The sequence below is a fragment of the Miniopterus natalensis genome, chromosome 4, assembly GCF_054644295.1.
Source record: "Miniopterus natalensis isolate mMinNat1 chromosome 4, mMinNat1.hap1, whole genome shotgun sequence".
In the NCBI taxonomy this organism is placed as follows: domain Eukaryota; kingdom Metazoa; phylum Chordata; class Mammalia; order Chiroptera; family Miniopteridae; genus Miniopterus; species Miniopterus natalensis.
This window is the reverse complement of record NC_142084.1, coordinates 17,078,121-17,100,456: the sequence shown is the minus strand read 5'-3', so window position 1 is coordinate 17,100,456 and position 22,336 is coordinate 17,078,121. Positions and strand designations below refer to the sequence as shown.

Below are 22,336 nucleotides of genomic sequence, written 5' to 3'. Positions count from 1 at the left end.
GTATCCCTCCGCCGCTGGCGCGGCCCGGCCCTCCTTCCCCTGGCCCGCCAATCCCCGCGCCTCCCGACCTGCCCCTCGGCCTGGGCCCACCCCGCGCTCGGGCGGCCCCACCCCGGCGGCGCCGCCCGCCCGTCCGCCTGCGCGTCCCTCGGTCCACCTGCAGCAGGCAGTCAGTCCCTCCGGCTGTCGGACCGAGAGGCACCGGCCGAGCCCGAGGCCTGGGCTCTTACTCCCTGGCGGAGGGATTCGCGACTGCTGAGGAGGCGGTGCTGAGCTAAGAAGGAAGAGGCCCCTACCGCGGCGGTGGCGGCGGCGGCTGCTCGGGCGGCAGCGCATAAAGAGGCTGCCGCCGGGTGATGCGGTGACCGCTGCGGCAGGTTCGGGAGCCGAGTGGGCCTCGGCCCTCCGTTGGTCCCACCGGACCCGCGCTTCTGAGCTCTCCATCTTCTCCGGTCGACCCGAGATCACCGAGGCGGCCTCGCGCCCCTGGTCCCTTCCCCATCCCTCCCCTGTCCCCGTCCCCGCCCCGGGGGCGGCCGCCACCCGCCTCCCACGATGGCTCTGAAGAGAATCCACAAGGTAAGCGGCCGGAGGTCGGCTGTGGGTTCGGGCCGCTGGGCCGGCCAGCTGAGCAGGCGACGGCCTGCAGTTCCCGCCGTCGCCTCTGCCGGCCTCTTCGGACACGGCTGCGGGCAAGGGCTTCTCCGGGCGGCCTTCACACCCCACTCCCAGTGATGGCGCCCGTGGAGGCCCCGGCGCGCACCCCGCGCTTAGGCCGGAGGTGCGCTCGTCCGCTCAGCGTTCCTCCCCAGCCTCCTTTCTAGGCTCTGCGTGGTGTGGAGTCCCAGGGCCTCTCTCCGGCCTGGGACTGCTGCCCTCGAGGGCCATTGTCCGGGCATGCCAGGAGGGGGGGCTGGGGCTGGGGCGTGGGGCGGCCCTTCGACAGAGGTCGAAGGGGCTCGCCCCATCCTCTGCCCGTCCCCCCCCCCCCCTTCCTAGCTCCCTCCACTGAACCGCCTGAGCTTGGGGCCCATAACTCAGACAGACGGAGGAAGCCTTTTTGTCCGATCCACAAGTATTTCTTGAGTTCTCTCACCTCTTGGCGGCCGCACGCTTCGGCTCACTCTACTTGTCCAGAAACTGTTAAGAGTAGGAAGTTCAGAAGGAAAAAAACATGAGTCTTTTGATGGAGGAGGGAAGAAGGAGAAGCATTTTATTTCTCGAGATTGCCAAATGTAGTCAGAAACTAACACTTAGGTTTACAGGAATGGGTCTAATAGAAAAGCTGTTAAATTGGCAAGGATAGAGGTACAAACCTGAACATTGAAAACCACTGGAAAAATTGCGCAATTGTCTTTTACAGCTTAAATTAGGTGATATGTTCAGAGACAACCTTTTAATTTAGAAGGGATTTTGTTAGATTTTTCCATTAGAAAGGACTTCTTTGCCCTTTAAGACAGAGTTATTTAGTTATTTATATGGAGGTTTTCCTAATACTGCTTCTAGAATACAGGCTTGGCTTAAAATTTAGTGTACTCTCGTCTAGTACTGTAACTTCTCAGTGCCTTTCACTATCTTTTTTGTTTTTGTTTTTAAGAAGTGGGGAAGTGCTGCTGGTAATTTTTGTGTGGTGTTTCACTTGGCTGTATTAAACCTAGCCCACTTAGAAGTAGATCATGGTATTATCTATCTATCCTGAAGGATGGGATGGAGATGCAAGGGGAAAAGAATCAGTTTTCAACTTTGACTTAAACTCAGTGAAAATGCAGATTGCTAGACAATTTAAACACATCAGCTCAGCAGCCGGTCCTCATTTCATTCTTGATCACAGACCTTTAATGTGAAATTAATCCCGGTGGTTACTGTAAATTAGGTTAGATCCTTACCAAATTCTTTTGACCTCCTTGATTTCTAACAAATGAAAAAGCACAGACTTTAGAAAGTAAATCTTATACTGAAATGAAGCAGATTATTTGGTAAAAGAAGCTTGAACCTTAAGCAAAGATAAAGAATCATTCAAGGGGCAGGAGCACACAAGAATGGTAATACAAGTTAAAATATGTTATTTTTAAGGCTTTTAGGAGTTACTAGGTTCTTATAGAGGCTAATTGGAGAGTTGTCAACTTGAGATTATAACTGTAGAAAATTGTGCACTTATTTTAAAACCGGAAGAGCAGTGAGTATATGTGATAACTTACAGTCAAGAAATGTAGCATTTCATCTCTACATTGATACATGTGTTACTTTTTTCAGAGAGGGGAATAGCACTAAAAACATGCATTTTAATTTTTAAATACACTTGCCCCCAGTAATATGGTTTCTTTGAGTTACTACATATTCTCTAGATTTTCTCTAAAATAGACCCTTGTAAAAATTTTAATAAGGAAAATGAAAGATGACAATAATTTGAATTTTTGAAACTCAGTCTTCTTTCTCCCTGGTTTATTACCTCGAGCCCTCCTTAAGTATGATTCAGCCTCTGAGACTACTAGGGATTAGAAAAATAAAATTTATTTTTGGTATACTAGTCAATAGGATTGTGAAAACAAAATGGAAGTCCCCCCCCCCCCAAGCTTTTTGTATGACACCAGTTTTAAGTTGCAGACTTACCTAGGTATGGATGAGATCAATTTTATCTTACCCTCAGCCCTAGTAATGCATCAACAATGGAATCCCCAAAGATTTAGGGTTAGGTGGCTTATGTAATTGCCTTGGTCTTGAACCTTCCCAATTATCATTCTCTCAGCTCTCATGAACTGCTGCATCGGGGTTCTAATCAAATATTGTTAAGAACAAGTACATTTGACATGTGGCATCTTGAAGAATTCCATGTCTTGTTTCTTTGACAGAGGGAAGTAGTGTTCTGTGAATTTGACAATGCCATGTCTTTTTTGGAAAAAACTTTTGATGGACTTCATTTTGATGACCTATGCTTTAACAGTGTACCAAAGAGGGTCATTACGAACATCCAGTGTAGTTCTGTGCAGGGATTGGGACCCTCTGGGATTGTTGGTCTCTGCAGCAAGTGGCCCCAGCCTAGTATGTTTTGAGGTTTTCTGCTGACTTTATAGGTCTTGAGCTTTGATTTTGATGCTTTGAGTGTTTGTCTCTAGCAGCACCACCCCCAGCCTTTTTCCAGTTGGCTGCATCTCATCTGTTGTGGGCTGGGAAACCAGATCACGGAGCTTATTAAAATTATGTCTAAAATAAGATTCAGTAGGCTCTGAATGAAGAGGGTTTCATGTGTTCTGTGAACTGTGCGGTCTGTTTGGTTGATCAGAGACCTTTTAACTCGTTTCCTGTTTTTCTTCTTTTGTTATACATATACGGAAGGCTTTTTGGTGCTCTTACAGTACCATAATATTGAAATACAGGGTTAATTTTTTTATTCATGGGAACAGTAAAAGGCTGGATATCTTATTCTTCCGAGGAGTTAAAGACAGATCAGTTAGAATACTAAAAACTTTTCTTTTTTGTTTAAATTTACCATCTTAACTATTTTTTTAATATATCTTTATTGATTTCAGAGAGAGGAAAGGAGAGGGAGAGAGAGATAGAAACACCCATGATGAGAGAGTCATTAGGGATGAGCCCTCAACCCGAGCATGTGCCCTGACCGGGAATCGAACCTCAATCTCCTGGATCCTAGGTCGACACTCAACCGCTGAGCCACACCTGGCCGGGCCTAAAAACTTTTCTTAACAGTAATAGTGCCTTGTACAGTTTAATGGGATCCTGCTAGTTATAGTTAACATTTGTTATATACCGCTTTAATGCCAGGATCATTACTTGATTTAGTCCATTCTCCCCCTCTCCCCCCCGCAATATGTTATTACTGATTTTAGACAGAGGAAGGAAGGGAGAGAGGGAAGGAGGGGAGTAGAGAGAGAGAGAGAGAAACATCTGGGGATCAAGCACACAACCTGGGTATGTGCCCTGACTGGGAATTGAACCATCCACCACCTTTTGGTTCTTGGGAGGATGCTCAACCAACCGAGCCACACTGGCCAGGGCTTGATTTAGTCTGTTTCTGTGTTGAAGATTTTAAAAAATTTTATCTTAAATTACTGTTGACATACAATATTTTTGTTAGTTTCAGATGTACAACATAGTGATTAACACATACAAAGTGATTACCCCTATAAGTCTAGTATGCATCTGACACAATACATAGTTATTACAATATTATTATTTATATTCCCTGTGCTGTGCTTTACATCCTTGTGACTATTTTTATAACTGGCAGTTTGCATTTCTTAATCCCTTTCACCTTTTTTCACCCATTCCCCACAATGCCCCTCTCAGTGACCATCAATTTGTTCTCTGTAACTGTGAAAAAGATGTTTATGGCTAGCTTCTTTTAAGGCCCCTTAAGGGGCAATAAATAAATAAATAATAATGTTCTCAGTAAAATAAAGATTTCACACTCTTAAAAAGGCCAGGCAGGTACCCCACAGTGAGCAAAGAGAATTGGGGATGGGGAGTGGGTGGGCAAGCTAGAAATTGCATATGCTATCAGAAGAAGGCAGCCGCTACCCAGCTCTCTCCAAATGTTGCTGTTGCCAGAATCTGTGAGCCTAATGCTGCCAGGTTGTTCGGTCGACCCTCCCTCCCTCCCTCCCTCCCTCCCTCCCTCCCTCCCTCCCTCCCTCCCTCCCTCCCTTCCTCCCGGAAGCCACAAATCCAGATTTTTGGCAACCAATTCAAATTTTAAAACAACCACCACACTTTTTTGGTAGGTTGGTAGGCACCAGTTTAATTAGAAATAACAAAGGAGTGCCCAGCTGGCATGGCTCAGTGGTTGAGCATCAACCTGTGAACCAGGAGGTCACGGTTTGATTCCTAGTCAGGGCACATACCCGGTTTTCAGGTTTGATCCCCAATCAGGGGCATACAGGAAGCAGCTGATTGATGAGTCTCATCATTGATGTTTCTCTCTCTGTCTCTCCCCCTCTCCCTTCCTCTCTCTGAAATCAATAAAAACATTAAAAAAAAGATAACAAAAGAGTAAGGTTCAGTAAGTAATCAGGAGTGTAAGGATTAAGTAATTTAAACCATATTTTCTATCTTTTTAAAAATTTCAAAGTATTGCTTTATGTAGATGGACAAGATTAGGTAGTTTACATAAACTTCTAATTAACTTTGCATAGGTTTGGTATGGTTATGTGTGAAATTATAGGAAAAGCCAATTTAGTAGATGCACTGATTCCATAGAAGTTTACATCTGAATCTTAACTTCATTATGGATGTGTTCATGTTATGAATCATCTTTCTCTAGACTACATACTTGCAAAATGTCTAAGATTTGGAAATTACCAAAGGATGATTCTTAAGGATATGGGAAAAGAGTTGAAACACTGTTACAGATTTACTAAATTTAAAAAAAGATTATTTTAAAATACTGTACTAGAAATGTGATACCAATATTACATTAATATTATCAGAGGTAAGTGTTGAGTGAATTCCAGTCAAATGATGAAACAAATATGCAAATAGCCCTGTGGAGTACTGGGAATTTTAATAAATGGCTGAAGATAGCTGTTTGAATTAGTTCCATCTTGGGAAGCAGACATACCTTCTTACTCCAAAAGATAAACTTCTTGAAATCTCCAGGAAGTTGTTTTTTGTTTGCTTGTTTGTTTGTTTTTTAGAAAAGGATGCTTTGCTTTACAAAAGATTCATTGAATTGAGAAACTTTCTTTGCCTCTTCCAAGTTGTTATTTAAGTGTAATTTAAACAGCCAGCATTGAAGAATAATTGTTACTAAATCTAGGTTTTCTTTAAAGTCTCCCCATAAGTATTACTGTACTGTTGACTGACAAAGAGGAAGTGTTGACAAAGTCCATTTCTGGATATTTTAGCCCAGAGAGAGAGGGCTGCTAAAATATCCTAGGCAGTTCTCAGGATAGGAATACCTGACTCATGCCTGATGCTGCCAGGAACTTCTGCAGCCCCATCCCAGAAATGCAGAAGCACACTTGTTTTTTCTGTAGAAATAAAGTTTTGCTGCTTAGGTTCTTAGGCTAACTTTCAAAATCATAATAAACGATGACATAGAAAAATAAAGTATCATTTGTTCTTTCGTCTACAGCAAGGGTGGGAAACGTCTGGCCCTGCCTAGGCAACCACAGGCAGGACTCAAAATTCAATAAATCTAGGAGCTTTTTTCATAGCTAATTTTTAGGTTAATGATAATTTTGTATGGCCCAAGAACGATGTTATAAATGTCCAAATAGCCCTTGGCAGAAAAAAGGTTCCCCACCCATGGTCTAGAGAGTCAATTGAGATACCAAGTAAGAGAATCATAAAATTTTTAGCACTGCAACACATCTCAAAGCTACTTTCTGAAAAGGCCATGTGATTTACTAGGGCTGAATCAAGAACCTGGATTTCTTGGTTGTGTCCATTGTCTTTCTGGCAGGCCATGTACCCTTATATAGCTGTTAGGTATAGAAATAGAGGATATAATCTTTTTCTTTTGTTCAAACAATGGTTATTTAAAGCTGTCCCCTGGAACCAGAAGATCTTTTCCTCAACATCTCTTTATTGTTGGAGAGGTGTCTCTAACTCCCATAAAACTATGCAAATTTTGGATGTTCTGTCCTCCATATATTCATGAGTCAAATGGGTTTTTTAATCTCTTCAGAAGATTAAGAATCATTTTTCTGTCTCCTTAAACACTTTTAATCTCAGTAGGTGACCCAATTACCTATTTTACAGAGAAAATAGAAATCCTAAGTGTGAATTTTTTTTAGATTTCCTTTGAAGCCTTTCAAAACGAAAACAAAACCCCATAGCTATGATTTTGAGAGTACTCAGTGTCAGAATTACTGAATCTTCTGAACATCCCTATTAGAATTCTGTTCTCCCTGTTTAGATGAGACAATAATGAAGACTTGGAGAAGTAAACAAACTTGCCCGTCTATGATTATATAGTTATGGTAGTAAGAGCCAGGATTTAGATGCATGCATTCTTGACTACAGAGCCAGCCATTGCTCTAAAATTACCTTAATCATTGCTCTTCTTCCTCTTTTCTCAGCCTCTTTTCTCTGGATAAGCTATACTTTTCCCTTTGTCAAGCTAAGTTTTGTTTCCACCTTTTTCTGCCAGACCCTTGCTCTAGTAATTGTCTCTGTGCTCCTAGTTCCAGTCTCTTCTCTACTGATTCCTCTCAGCACCCAAAGTTATCCAGGATTTCCCTCATCCTAAAACAAAACAGAGACAAAAAAACCTTTAACTCCCTTCCCTTACTAGAGCCACTGCCTTCCTCTTCTTTATCCTTCCCATCTCTGGCATTTCAGTGCCAGAGTTCTTGAAAGAATAGTCTGTTCACTGTTCTGGAACTGTTTAGTAAGGTCACTGTTGATTACTTAATTCAATGGATACCTCAGTTTTTATTTAACTTTTGTAACAGTTGACATGGTTATCACTCATTTCCCTTAGATTTTGATAAACTGCCTCCTCTTTCCTCATATTTAGTGTTTCTCAACTTTACCAGGACACTTTTCAAAATACTAATATTATTGATGGATGCAAACAAGTTCATGAAATAATGCACACTTGGATTAAAATTGACAGCACGAATGATACTAGGTAAATTAATTAAAATATATAATCAGAATATCACAAGCATAAAATTTAGTAGATTATCTAAAAACAAAATATATTAAGATGGACTATCATTCATTGTCATTCTTTTATAAAGTAAACATTTTAAGAGTAGTTTTTTTTTGCATAATGAAAGGGATCCTCAATCAGGCGCTACATTACATGTTATTGTTTATTTTCATTACAGTATAATATGAAAATTTGTTTCAAACAGGTGCATTGTAACAAAAGGATAAAAGCTGCAGATTTTCAATATTTATACAATTAGGCTAGTATCAACATTATTGTCTCATAAACAGGTTACCTAATTTAAAAAAAAATAGAAGTGTATGCTTTGTTGATGTTTATTTTAAAATAATCTGCCTTTGGAGTTTAAGAATCAAAGGACTTTGACTTTTATTTACATTCTTTTTTTAAAATTGAATTTATTGGGGTGACATCGGTTAGTAAAAGTACACGTTTCAATAGTACAATACATCATCTGTATATTGTGTGTTTACCACCCCAAATCAAGTCTCCTCAAAGGTCACATTCTTCTAGTGGTTTGGTAGGACCACTTCTTGTGACACTGAGGCGATCGAGCTGTTGACCAGCATCCTGTGCTGCAGGAACTTGGCCTTGATGACCTGGAAGGCTGCTGCCCTGCAGGCCGCGGTGCGCACGGTGCTAAGGAAGGGCGAGCTCATTCAGGAGTGGTTTTTTGCCTCCATCTCCAGGCAGCGAACTGTGTTCTGCTTCCCGTGGAAGGACAGGAAGCACGGCCACTGCTTCTTTCTATCCACTGCCCACCGGGAATCTTGATGCACCACAGGGGTGCTGTCAGGAACATGGTGCCAGTCCCCTGCCTTGGAACAAGGGACCCTCTTCACCACTGGAAGTGCCTACTGATTTTTATTTAAAACTTCTGTATTCTTGCCCAGCTGGCATGGCTCAGCAGTTGAGCATTGACCTATGATCCAGGAGATCGAGGTTTGATTCCTGGTCAGGGCACATGGCCAGGTTGCGGGCTTGATCCCTAGTGGGGAGCATGCAGGAGGCGGCTGATCAATGACTCTGATAATTGATGTTTCTCTCTCCCTCTCCTTTCCTCTCTCTGAAATCAATAAAGATACATATTCTTAAAAAAAACAAAACTTCCATATTCTAGCTATAAGTCCATGGGGAATGGGTTAGTATAGTAGAAATATTTAATATATAATAATCTTTGATTAAATAACTTCTCAAATATATATTGAATTATAGCAAGAAACAGATCAGTGGAGTCAAATAATAAGGTCTATGATTAAATGCTGTTTGTGCATCAGAACACAATGGTTATCATTTGCTTTGTGTGAGCAAGTTTCTTGAGGCAACTTTTTGTTTTAAAATCTGCAGAAATATGTAGTATTTCTTTAAAATGTATTAAAAGTGGCCCCAGCCAGGTGGCTCAGTTGATTGGAGCTAGTCCCTTACACACGTGTCTCGGTTGGAGTGTAGTCCCTTACACCAAAAAGGTTGCCGGTTGGATTCCTGGTCAGGGCACATATCTAGGTTGCAGTTCGATCCCCCGCCCCTAAACTTACAAACATATCCTCGGGTGAGGATTTTTTAAAAAGTATTAAAAGTAGGAGCACCTGGATAGCTCAGTCGGTAGAGCATCAGACTTTTAATCTGAGGGTCCAGGGTTCAGGTCCCTGTTCAAGCATCTCATTTTCATACCAAACAGTATTAAAAGTAGACAAAATGTAGGACAAAAAATATTGCCACCTTTATTCCTGTAATATTAGTATCTCAAGAGAAATATTACTGTAATTGAAACAGTTCTAATTGGTCAGTTCAGAATCATTTTCCTATAGTCTTTGTACTTTTCCTTAAACAGAAAATGTCTTCTCACTCTACCTCCTCTTGAATTCTTTGTTCATCCTTGAGGACCCAGCAGAAGTGGCCTCTCCATGTGAAGTATGCCCCAGGCATGCAGGCAGTAGGGTTCCATGATAGAACTGTGTCTTAGTATTTGGACATGATCGATTATTCCCCCCTTTGACCAGCTCTCCTGGTCAAAGTCCCTGTCTTAGTCGTTATATTCCTTGTATACAACTAAATGCCTGATGCATAGTAGGCATTCAGTTTTTGCCAACAACATTCAGGAAATGCCAGCGGGGAGTGATGTGGTGGGAAAAAATAGGATTTTGGAGCATCATGCCTGCTAAGTCATGTTCTAACCCTGTGGTCTTAGGCAAGCCACTTAACTGATTTTCTTTAGTCTCAGCTTCCTTGTCTACAGAATGGGGATAGTGTCACATACCGTGCAAACCTGTGGTGGGTGAGTAGAAAGAAAGTATGGGCTACATAAAAGGTAGTTTTGTTTTGTGCTTAATCCTCATCCAAGGATATGTTTTTATTGATTTAGAGAGAGAGAGAAAAAAATCAGTGTGAGAGAGAAACATTGATTGTTGCCTCCAGTATGCACCCTGACCAGGAATCGAACCAAACCTTTTTGGTGTAAGGGATGATGCTGTTCCAGCCAGCTGAGCCACCTGGCCAGGGCAAAGGGTATTTTTAATACTGATTATCATTGTGGCTTAACTGTCCAGTAATGTTGATTCACGGAATTGGTAGAATCTTGGAATCTTAGGTGTCAGTGTTGTCTGTTTAGCATTTTACTTCATTGCCACCACCCCAACCCAAAAAAGAAAAGAAAAACAAAACAAAACACATGGTGTTGTAAAAGTAATGTCTTACAATATTTCTAAGTGGGAAAAAGGGCTGAATTCCAAATTTTTTTCTTCAACAAACTTCAAAATATTGTCCCCTGAATGTGTTTCTAATTCATGTGATAATTTTGTTGGTCTAGAAAACAGTTCTCTTTAACATTATCTTGTAATAGAAGTATCTACTGCTGTCCTTTGAGCACTTCCCCCTACCAAATGATAGCATTCCTTTGCCAACTTCTTAAGGGCTTTTATCAGATGTCATATTTGAAATCAGAGGGTTTTTTTGTTTTTTACAGAAGGCACAATGATATCTCTTTAGAAATAAATTCCTTAAAATAATAGTATACTCACGGGAATGACTGATTTCCTTTAGATTAAATGTCCCCTTATTTGTATCATCTATATTAGTTTCATAGGGCTGCTCTAAATTACAAAAAAATTGAGTGGCTTAAAATAACAGAAATTTATTTTCTCACAAATTTGGAGTCCAGAAGTCCAAAACCAGTGTATTAGCAGGGTCACACTCCCTCTGCAGGCTCTGTGGGAGAGGAGTCCTTCCTTGTCTCTTGCAGCTACTGGTGGCTGGCTGTTAACATTCCTTGGCTTTTCCTTGATTTGTAGCCACATCACTCTGATCTCTTCATCTTTATTACCTTCCCCTCTGTGTGTGTCTTCTCCTCTTTTGTCTCTTTATAAAGACACTTGATATTAAATTTAAGGCTCACATATATAATCCAGGGTTATCTTATCAAGATGCAAAGGCCCTGATCAGGTAGCTCATTTGGTTAGAGTGTTGTCCCAATATGCCAAGGTTGTAGGTTCAATTCCTGGTCAGTGCACATACAAGAAGCAACCAATCAATGCATAAATAAGTGGAATGACAAAATCTATGTTTCTCCCTTTCTCTAATGATCAATCAGTCAATAAAAAGATCCCTAATTTAATTATATCTACAAATACCGTTTTTCCAAATAAGGTAACATTCACAATTCCCAGGCATTAAGATGTGCCACATATCTTTTTGGGGACCATTCAATCCAGTATACTCTCTAATCACCATAATTTTAGTGAAGTGACTGCTGTAATTGCTTTAACCTATTCTGATTTTGTTTTTTACCTTTCTAAAATTTTGAAACAATCTCAAACCTACAGAAAAGTGGCAAATACAATACTTAGAACATTTTTTCTTTAACAATTTTAAAGTAAGTTGTTAATATGATACCTCATCTACCCTAAATACTTTAATGTATATTTCTTACAAACAAGGACATTCTGCTACACAGTCACAATACAGTCATCAAAATTAGGAAATTTCCAATGAAATCTTACTGTTATCTAATTCTCAGATCCCATTCACATTTTGCCAGTTCCAATAATGTCCTATGTGTATAGGAAAGGATCCAGTCCAGAATTACCTTGCATTTAGTTCATCTATCTTTAGTGTCTTTCAGTTCCTTAGTTTTTCCTTGGCTTCATGACCTTGATACTTTTACAAATTATAGTCTAGTAATGTTGACCCATTGGTAGAATCTTGAAATCTTAGGTGTCGGTGTTGTCTGTTTAGCATTTCACTTCATTGCCACTCCAACCAAAAAAGAAAAACCCCACACACCATGGTGTTGTAAAAGCAATGTCTTAAAATATTTCAGTTATTTTGGAGAGTATTCCTTAGCTTGAGTTTGTCTTATTTTCTCATCAAATTGAGGCCATATACCTTTGGAAGGAATGTGACAGTAGCAGTGCTATATCCCACTCTTGGCATCCTATTAAGTGGTATATGATTTTTGTTGGATTCTTTTCATTACATCCTGTCAAGGGTATTCAGTTTCACTTTGACCCATTACTGAGAATTTTCACTTCCATCACTGATGTCTACCAGCGTTCCTTTTCCCTTCCAAATGAGTGATTTGTTCGGAGACACTTTGAGAAAATGTACTTATCATCTTTGTATTTTTAATCTAATCCTGCATAGGAAAGTATCCAAAAATTAGCTGCTTAAAATAACAAACATTTATCATCACATAATTTCTGAAGATTAGGAATCTGAGAATGTCTTAGAGGTAGGTGGTTCTAGCTCAGTCTTTTTTGAGATTGTAGCCAAGCTGTTGCCTGGGGCTGCAGTTCAGTACCATAGGGCTCACCCTATATTTCTTCTTTTCAGTATTGGTATTCCTTTTCTGACAGTGAAAAACCTGCCTTCTATAATATTTATTTACTCATTTGACCAGTTCCCCTGTATATAATCAATCTCCCATTGCTGTGGCTCACCTGCATAGGTATCATTCTTGCTCCACCTCTCCTGGGGATGCCTGTTTTAACTCTGTCCTGTCTTGGACGTCCTGCACTGAGTCATGCCCATTGCTCTGTGGATGTTCTCACCATTTTTTTTTTTTTAAATTCTCACCCGAAGACATGCTTAGAGAGAGGAAGGGGGGAAGAGGGAGAAACATCGATGTGAGAGCGACATGTTGGTTGCCTTCTGTACGTGCCCTGAATGGGGATCAAACCTGCAACCCAGGTATGTACCCTGACTGTGAATCGAACCAGCAACCTTTCGGTGCACAGGACGACACTCAGCCAACTGAGCCACTCCAACTGGGCACCATTTTTAAAAAACTAAGTAAAATACTCAGTTTATTTGACATAAATAATTGGATAAAAACTATTTAAAACAATAGTGCTAGTCATGTAAAACATAACTTAAAACAGATAGAAGTTCAACCCCAGTGATTGTGACCACATAATACTTTTCCAAGTTAGGGAACATAACATTTTCTTCATAGCCCATTCTTGGAGAAAACTTAAGACCATAATTTTAGTTTAGTAGTAGTATTCTGAGATAATTTTTGGTAATTCCAGTAACTGGTAGTTTCCATTCCTAGAAATACCTGGAGACCCGAAATTTATCTTTTATTGTGAAATATTCTATGTATAAAAGAGGTTTTATACATTGATATGGCCAATACCTATGAACTTTCTGCCCAGCTTAAGATTCTGACCTACCTAATTTAGCTTAAAGTGTTAAAGTTTAGTCAGGAGCAATGGCTTCTCTTGGTAATTAATGAGCTTGGTGTCTTTGCATATTTAGAAATATTCATGTTTTGATAAGGGTGCATTGTTGTTGGTGATAGGGAATTACTTTTAGAACCTCCCCTACTTCACCTGTTGCATCAAGGCAATAATATATCATCACTGAGTTTAGTAATAGTCCAGATTCCTGTCCATTGAAAGATTATTTTTATCTTTAATCATTGTGCTTCACTCTTGTGAATAATAAATAATAAAATCTTTACTACTTTGAAATTATTGATCTGACCAGGAGTATATCATATGTTTGTAAGCTCTTTTTAAAATTGTGAATTATTATGATAAGAGTGATTAAAATGGTTTAAGACAGAAATTTGGACTTCTTTTTAAGAGAGAAATAATTATAACCTTTATTTTTATCACTATAGGACAAACCTCTAATAAATAAAATATGTTTGACTTACAGTGGCAATCCCAAAACATGCTTATGCAGTACTTTTTTTTTTTTTTTCCAGTATATGTAAGTCTTTAGTTCTTTGTTGAATCTATAACTTGATGTGGAAATTAAATTGTATGAGGTCACATGCAAATAGTGTTCCATTGATACAAGGTTAAGAAAATTGTTCAGATTTTGAGGAACAATTTGAAACTAGCAGTGTTTATTGGCATTTGGAAAGGAGCTAGCTATTAATTTCATAGGCTGCACCATGAACATGACTTGATCTCTAATCTTAGAGCCTGAGATAAAACCACCAGTAGTGGTAGCATTGTTGTTTTTTTGTAGGTCAAGTATTTTCTTTGTCTCCTAGCTTCCTGTATGGCTGTTCAATCCCAAACCTTTCTGGTTTCTTATCCTTTATACGTGACCAGTTTTATTTTTGGAAGCTTACAGGTTTTCTTTGTCCCCAGTGTTGTGAAATTTCATGAATGTATAGGGGTATAGGTTAATTTTCATTATTTTGGGGGCATTCAGTTGATCTTTTTGAGCCATCAATTCATCTTCTGAAGTTTTGAAACACTGTCTTGAATAATTTTTCCCCCTTGGTTTCATTAACTTCATTTTCTCTCTTCTCCCTTTTTAAAAACTATATTAGGATGTTGGACTTTTTGGAATGGTTCCCACCCCCCACCCCCTTTCTATTCAGATTTGCCTGTTCTGGACATTTCATATAAACGGCATTATACAATATGTTACCTTTTGTGTCTGGCTGCTTCTGTTCAATGTAGTGTTTTCAAGGTTTAACCAAGTTGTATGTATCAGTATTTAAAGCCTTTTTATAGCTGAATAATATTTCATCGTATGGATATATACCACATTTTCTTCTTCCATTCACGACCCGATGTGCATTTGGGTTGTTTCCACTTTTTAACTATTAAAATAATGTTGCTCTGAGCTTACTTTTCAAATATTTTTTGAACACGTTTTCATTCCTCTTGGATATATACCTGAGTGGAATTGCTGAATCGGGTTATCATTCTGTTTAATTTTTTGAAGGCCAAACTGTTTTCCAAACTGGCTGTACTATTTTACATTCCCAACAACAATGTATGAGGTTTCTAGTTTCTCTAATCCTTACCAGTGCTTGTTACTTTATTATTTTGATTGTAGTTTTCCTAGTAGATCTCAAGTGTTATATCATTGTGATCATGGTTTGCGTTTCTCTAATGACTAAATGATGTTGAGCATTTCTTCATATGCTCATTGGCCATATATATCTTCTGTGGAGAAATGTGTATCCTTTGCCTGTTTTTAAAATTGGATTGTTTTTTTATTGTTGAGCTGTAAGAATTTCTTATATATTCTAAATACTAAACCATTATCAGATATGTAATTTGCAAAATTTTTCTCTCATTTTTTGAGTTGCCATTCCTCTTTCTTTATGGATATACATAATGTACCATCTTAACAGTTTTTATTTATTTATTTACTTACTGATTTTTAGGGAGAGAGGAGAAGAGAGGGAGAGAGACAGACAGACAGACATGGACTTGTTGTTCCACTTATTCATGCATTCACTGTTAGAGTCTTGTATATGCCGTGACCAGGGATCGAACCCACAACCTTGGTGTATCGGGACGACTCTTTAACCAATTGAGCTACCCAGCCAGGGCTGTCATACAGGTCAGTGGTAATAAGTACATTCATATTGTAGTATAACAGTTACCACTGTTCATCTCTGGAACTCTTTATCTTTCACAAATGAAACTGTATACCCATTGAACAATAACTCTCTATCCTCTCTCCTGTCACCCCCTGGCAGCCACCTACTTTCTCTCTTTATTTTGACTAGGTTTCTTATAAGTCTAATCATACAGTATTTATCCATTTGTGAATGACTTATTTCACTCATCCATTTATCTACGGGTGGACACTTGGGTTGCTTACACTTTTATTTATTTGTTTGTTAATCCTCACGTGAGGATATTTTTTTCATTGATTTCTTTCATTGAGAGTGGAAGGGGGGGGAAGAGAAAGAGAGAGACAGAGAGAGAGAAACATCCATGTGAGAGAGACACATTGATTGGCTGCCTCCTGATTGCACCCCAACTGGGGCTGGGAATGGAACGTGCAACCCAGGCACACATCCTTGACCAGGAATTGAACCTGTGACCCTTTGGTGGGCAGGCTGACGCTCTAACCACGGAGCCACACGGTCTAGGGCTGGACTGCTTACACTTTTTAGGTATTGAAATAATGCTACTATGAACATGGGTGTGCATATTCTCTTCGAGACCCTTCTTTTTGGGTATATGCCTAGAAGTGGAATTGCTAGATCATATGGTAATTCTATTTTTAATTTTTTGAGGAACTGCTATACTGTTTTCCACAGTGGCTGTAGCATTTTACATTCCCACTAACAGTGCACAAGGGAGATTGCATGGATTTGGACTAGTCCTCCTATATTTCCATTTCTACTTTCCATCTTTGTCTTTTGTCTGCTTTCTTTTTTTAATTTTATTTTTCAATTACAGCTTATATTCAGTATTATTTTGTATTAGTTTCAGGTGTATAGCATAGTGGTTACACAGTCATATCCTTTACAAAGGCGTCTCCCCGATATTTTAAGTACCCACCTGGCACTACATAGTTACAGCAATATTAATGACTATATTCCCTATGCCGTATTTACATCCCATGACTGTTTTATGACTACCAATCTGTATTTAATCTCTTCACCTTTTTCATCCATCCCCCAACTCACCTCCTCTTTGTCAATCATCAATCTGATCTCTGTATCTGTGAGTCTGTTTCTGTGTTGTTTATTTTACTCTTTAGACTTCACATGTAAGTGAAATCATGTGGTATTTATCTTTCTCTGACTTATTTCACTTAGCATAATATACTCTAGGTCCATCTATGTTGCAAATGATAAGATTTCATTCTTTTTTATGGTCAAGTAATACTCCATTGTATATGTACCACAGCTTTTTATATCCACTCATCTACTGATAGGCACTTGGGTTGCTTCCATATCTTGGCTATTGTAAACAACACTGCATGTCATTTATCTATTTTCTAAAAGACTTTCTTGTTCTCAGAATGTAAGTTTGTTTGTTTTAAGGATTTTGCTCTTATTTCATAGGAGCAATAGCTTCTCATTACCTTTAATGTTATTTATGATAGATTTTTTTTGTTTTGACGTTTTCTTCTTCCTGGGTGGTCTTTGTTTTCTTCTGCTTTTTTTCTCCATGTTGTTTTGGTCTTCCATGTTGAAGATGAATCATATGGCTGATCCTTTAAGAGTAGGGCATAAAAAGCTGATTGAAAGGTTGAGCATATGAGGTAAGGTTTGGCAACTGTGGAATTCAGTTCATGGTTTACTGGCCTGGCTATTTCTCCAGATGAACCACTAATGCCAGTGAATTGTATAGCTCTTTATCTTGTGTTGGTCAAGTTTTCTTGAGGATCATCTAATCTCCTGCCTGGAAGATATAGGCCAGACTTATGGTGTTCTCAGAACAACTGGAAACAAAGTGTATACAGAAATGTTCACTCAACCTTCCTGTTTTTCATACATCTTCTATACCCTTGACTGTGTTTAGTGTCTCTCAGTCCTGAGACCTGTTTTTTCCTCTCCACAGAACAAACCTCCAGCCTGTTGCTTGGGTGGGGAGGGCATTCACTGGAGGATTCCAGAGTCAGGGAAGGGACCTAGACATCAGTTTATTTTTATGTTTTAAGATTTTTATCCAGCCCGTCGGTTGAGCGTCGACCTGGGATCCAGGCGATTGGGGTTTGATTCCCGGTCAGGGCACATGCCTGGGTTGCGGCCTGCAGCCGATCAATGACTCTCTCATCACTGATGTTTCTATCTCTCTCTCTCCCCCTCCTTTCCTCTCTCTGAAATCAATAAAGATATTAAAAATAAAATAAAATAAAATAAATAAAAAGATTTTTATCCATAAGCAACATATTATATTGTTTTGGATGTTGTCAGAGTTTACATAGATGTTATGGAAATATGCAGATGCTCCTTAATTTACAATGGGATTTTGTTCTGATAAACCCATTGTGAGTTGAAAATAGCCTGTAAAAAATTCATGCGATTCACCTAACCTACTGAACATCATAGCTTACTTAGCCTAGTCTACCTTATATATGCTCAGAAAACTTACATTAGCCTACAGTTGGGCAGTTATTTTGAGTTTCATCTCAAGAGTAATTGCCTTCCTCTTCTCACCAGAAGCAGGAGACACAGGTGGGCCTTTTTTAAGACATGATGGCATGTGAAAACCCAAAGCACAATATTCAGAAAATGCTGGCAACACAGTACATTGTAAAATATTGGTTGTTTATCCTCATGATCATGTGGTTGACTGGGAGCTGTGGTTCACTGCCACTGCCCAGTGTCACGAGAGTATCATACCACATGTTGCTAGCCCAAAGAAAAGATAAAAATTCAGAGTACAGTTTCTAATGAATGTGTATCACTTTTGCACCATCGTAAAGTCAAAAAATTGATCATCTAATATATAAGGCCATAAGTCTGGCCTATATCTTCCAGGCAGGATATTAGATGATCCTAAAGTCAAATTACCTGATCCACCCAGCCAGTGGATCCAATGTAAGTGGAACCATTCTAAGTCAGGGATTATCTGTATATATTTCAAATAACATGCATTTTCAGTGAATACAAATATATCAACAATATATTTTAAAATTTTATTCCCCTGTGATAGACATTTGATTCCAAGGTTTTGCTACTATAGACACTTAAGCTTCAATAATTCCCCATACATGTCTTTAGTGCAGATAGGAGTTTCTTTTTATAGTCAGTAGAACTGTTTGGTTCTAGAGTTTGAGCCTTTTCATTTTTTGTAAGATATTGCCAAATTGTTTTCCAAAGTTTTTAGACAACCGACTATAAGATATGAGAATTTGTAATTAACTTTTTTTCTTTTAAATTTTCCTTACTGTGAACATAACTCACTATAGGAAAATACACAAAATAGATGCGTAATAAGCTGCAATGAAATTTTCAAACACATACGAACATTGAGTGTTCCATAACAAGTTTACATGTGCCCCATCACCTATCATTTTGTGCTAATTCTTGATTACCTCTTCTACCCTCACTGGATTATTTTGAAGCCAGTCACAAATATCATATCATTTTATCTGTAAATAATTCAAGATGTAGTACTAAGAGAGAAGGAAGTTGTTCTCAATTGGGAGTAATTTTTGCCACCAGGTGACATTTGGCATTGTTTGTAGACATTTTTGGTTTTCACAATGGGAAGGCATTTAGTGGGCAGATGCTAGGAAGCTGCTAAACATCCTACAATGCATAGGAGAGCTCCCAACAACAAATTACCTGATCCACCCAGCCGGCGTGGCTCAGCACTTGAGCATCGACCTATGATTCCCAATCAAGGCACATGCCCGGGTTTTGGGCTCGACCCCCAGCCGATCACTGACTCTCTCATCATTTATGTTTCTGTCTCTCTCCCTCTCCCTTCCTCTCTCTGAAATCAATAAAGACATTTATTATTTTTTAAATTATCTGGCCCAAAATGTCTATAGTACCCAGATTGAGAAACCCAGAGATAAGGACTCTAAAAAATTACACACACAATGCAATTATTACATCTAAAAATATGAACAATAATTTCCTGATATTAAATGTCAAATTAGTTAAATTTTTTCTTTCAGATTTGATTTTTTAAGTATTTGATTGGTTTAAATCAATGTATAAACAAAGTCAGCTAACTGGTTGATGTCTTTTAAGTCTTTGTTAATATGTAGTTATCCCTCTTTTTTCATACACTTTTTAATTTAATTTTATTTTTTTAATCCTCACCCAAGGACATGCTTAGAGGAAGGGAGAGAGAGAAACATTGATCTGTTGCCTTCTGTAAGTGCCCCGACTGGGGACTGAACCCCAACCCAGGTATGTGCCTGACTGGGAATTGAACTGGCATCCTTTCATTGCGTATAATGACACTCAACCAACTGAGCCACTTGGGACCGGTCACTTTTTTTTTTTTTTAAGAGAAACTGATATGATAGTGAAACATCCATTAGCTATCTCCTGCGTCCCCGCCCTCCCCTTACTGGGGATCGAGCTGTCACTGGGAATCAAACTGGCAACCTTTCAGTGCACAGGAGGACGTGACTACGCAAAACCAACTGGGCCAGGGCTTTACATACACTTTTTTTGTTGAATAAAACAGGTCCCTTATCCTGTATTCTCCCACATTTTGTAGATACTGCTGATTGTATTCTCATCTGCATAAACAGACTTGCAAGCAGTCCTCTTGGTTTTAGCCCTACTTCTAGGAGTTGCTGGCCCAATCAACTTCTGAGCCTTTGTAAATTATATTTGGTTCCTTCTTGAGTTTTTCCCATGAATTAGGATTCACCTTCTTATGACTGCTAAGTTACTAACACTCATCAATCTGCTCTTTAGTTTCCAAAAGTTTTGCTGCTGTTGTGTCTCTCATTCTTTGTACTTGTGAGTTGAGCCTTAAAAAAAATAAATCTGTTTCCTCTTATTGTAATAGGATTTTGGGAAAGAAGTAATGTTTGTCACTTTTCCTAGAAGTCTGAGAATCTTTCAATGGTTCTTCCTGTATGTATTTTAAAACATGTGTTGTCTAACCGGGAGTGGCTCAGCAGTTGAGCGTCGACCTAGGATCCAGGAGATCAGGATTCGATTCCCGGTCAGGGCACATGCCTGGGTTGTGGGCTGCAGCCAATGAATGACTCTCTCATCATTGATGTTTCTATCTCTCTCCCCGTCTCTCTTTCTCTCTGAAATAAATAATGATATATTTTTAAAAATAAAAAATAAAATAAAACACACGTTGTAGTGTCATACCAAAATTTATATTGCTAGGAATTATAACTCTAAAGGAACAGGTACTTCAAAAGTCATAAAATACAGAACCCCTGAGGATCCAGTTGCCTTTATGTAGCTGATAAAAGTATTGGACGTTTACATATTACATATTTTAGATATAGTTCGTGATTTTTTTCATTGGTCAATAAGTAACATTTTAAAAAGTCTGTCTTCTAAACTTAGCTAAGGCAGCTAACTTATTATTTACTTCATTTGAGGTTTTTGGTAAATATAACTGCTAAGATTAAATATTGCTTGGTGTTGTAAAGAACCTTAGACAATATATTAGGATGTTAAACCTGAAGGGACATGGATTACTTGAAATAAACTACTTTTATTATGACTTTTCCCCTTAACAGTATTTTAAAATATTAAAACTATTTCTCTTGGGCCAATAGCTTTTAGTAACAGGGTAGGTTTTTTGGTTTGTTTTAGTGTTTAGCAGAATTAGACGTTTGCAGAAATATGTTATTTTGCTGAGAAACTGCCATGGTGGTAATTGTTGGAAGAGTCTATTATTCAGAGTCCAGTTCTCCTTAGAGACATTTATCAGTTAGCTTTGCTCTATAACAAATGACTCCAAAATTTAGCGTCTTAAATGATTTATTATTTCTCAGGATTCTGTGGATTAACTAGTCAGTTTTGTTCCATGTGTTGTCAGCCAGAATCATTCCTGTGGCTGTATTCTGCTGGCATCACAGTTAGAAGGCCTAAAAAGACCCTTTCCCACATGTCTGGGACCTTGATGCCGACTGTTGGCTGGAGTGTGTACCCCCTACCTCCAGGTGGCCTTTTCAGCAAAATAGCGTGTACCTCCTCCTACGTGGTGACTCGGATCTCTGAGAGAGCAAAAGAGGAAAACCTGTACTTGTAACTGACACAGTGTCATATTTGCTTCATTTTTTGTGTGTGTGAAGCAAGACACATGCCCAGCCTGGATTCAAGGGTGAGGAAATAGATTACTTTTTTTTTTAATCCTCACCCAAGAACATATTTTTATTGATTTGAGAGAGAAAGGAAACATCTATGTGAGAGAAACATTGATCAGTTGCTTTCCGCATGGGCCCCGATGGGCAATCAAACCTGCAAACTGGGTATGTGCCCTGACTGGCAATAGAACTGGCCATCTCTTGGTGTACTGTACAGCACTCCAGTGGTATGTTTGTATAGGGCCAGGAGAAATTGTGTGCAGCTGTCTTTGGTGATGATTTATTGTAGGAGAAATTGTAATAAATGCCTTAATAACATACTTTTAACAGTATTTACTGCCCTGGCCATTGTGGCTCAGTTGGTTGAGTATCTTCCATGCACCGAAAGGTCACCGGTTTGATTCCTGGTCCCAGGTCCCAACGCATGAGGGAGGCAACCAATTGATACTTCTCTTTCACATCAATGTTTATCTCCTTCACCTTTCTTCTTTCTCTAAAATTAATAAAAACATATTTTTTAAAAAACCATAGAATTTACTTCTGGGATAAGGTCATGTATTGTAAATTTAATTTTGTGGTAGAATTTTGCTTCTTTGGATTCATTAAAAGCAATTCTAGTCCTGGCCACTGTAGCTCAGTGGTTAGAGCGTTGGCCCGTGAACCGAAGGGTCCTGGGTTTGGTTCCCAGTCAAGGGCACATGCCTGGGTTGCGGGTTGGCTCCCAACCCTGGTCAG

The 22,336-nt window shown here is 39.1% G+C and overlaps 1 protein-coding gene and 1 non-coding gene across 2 annotated transcripts in view; both read left to right on the top strand.

Annotated features, from left to right (window-relative positions):
- The first annotated feature begins 466 nt into the window (after positions 1-466).
- The window catches only part of UBE2D2 (ubiquitin conjugating enzyme E2 D2), a 47,972-nt gene continuing 26,102 nt past the window's right edge, over positions 467-22,336 (top strand). The window contains exon 1 of the mRNA XM_016203803.2: positions 467-579. Within this exon, the coding sequence (XP_016059289.1) occupies positions 556-579 (24 nt within the window). The 5' untranslated portion in view covers positions 467-555. The remainder of the gene's footprint in view (positions 580-22,336) is intronic.
- Positions 9,221-9,293, top strand: TRNAK-UUU (transfer RNA lysine (anticodon UUU)). The gene has a single exon. It is a non-coding gene; the product is annotated as a tRNA-Lys (tRNA).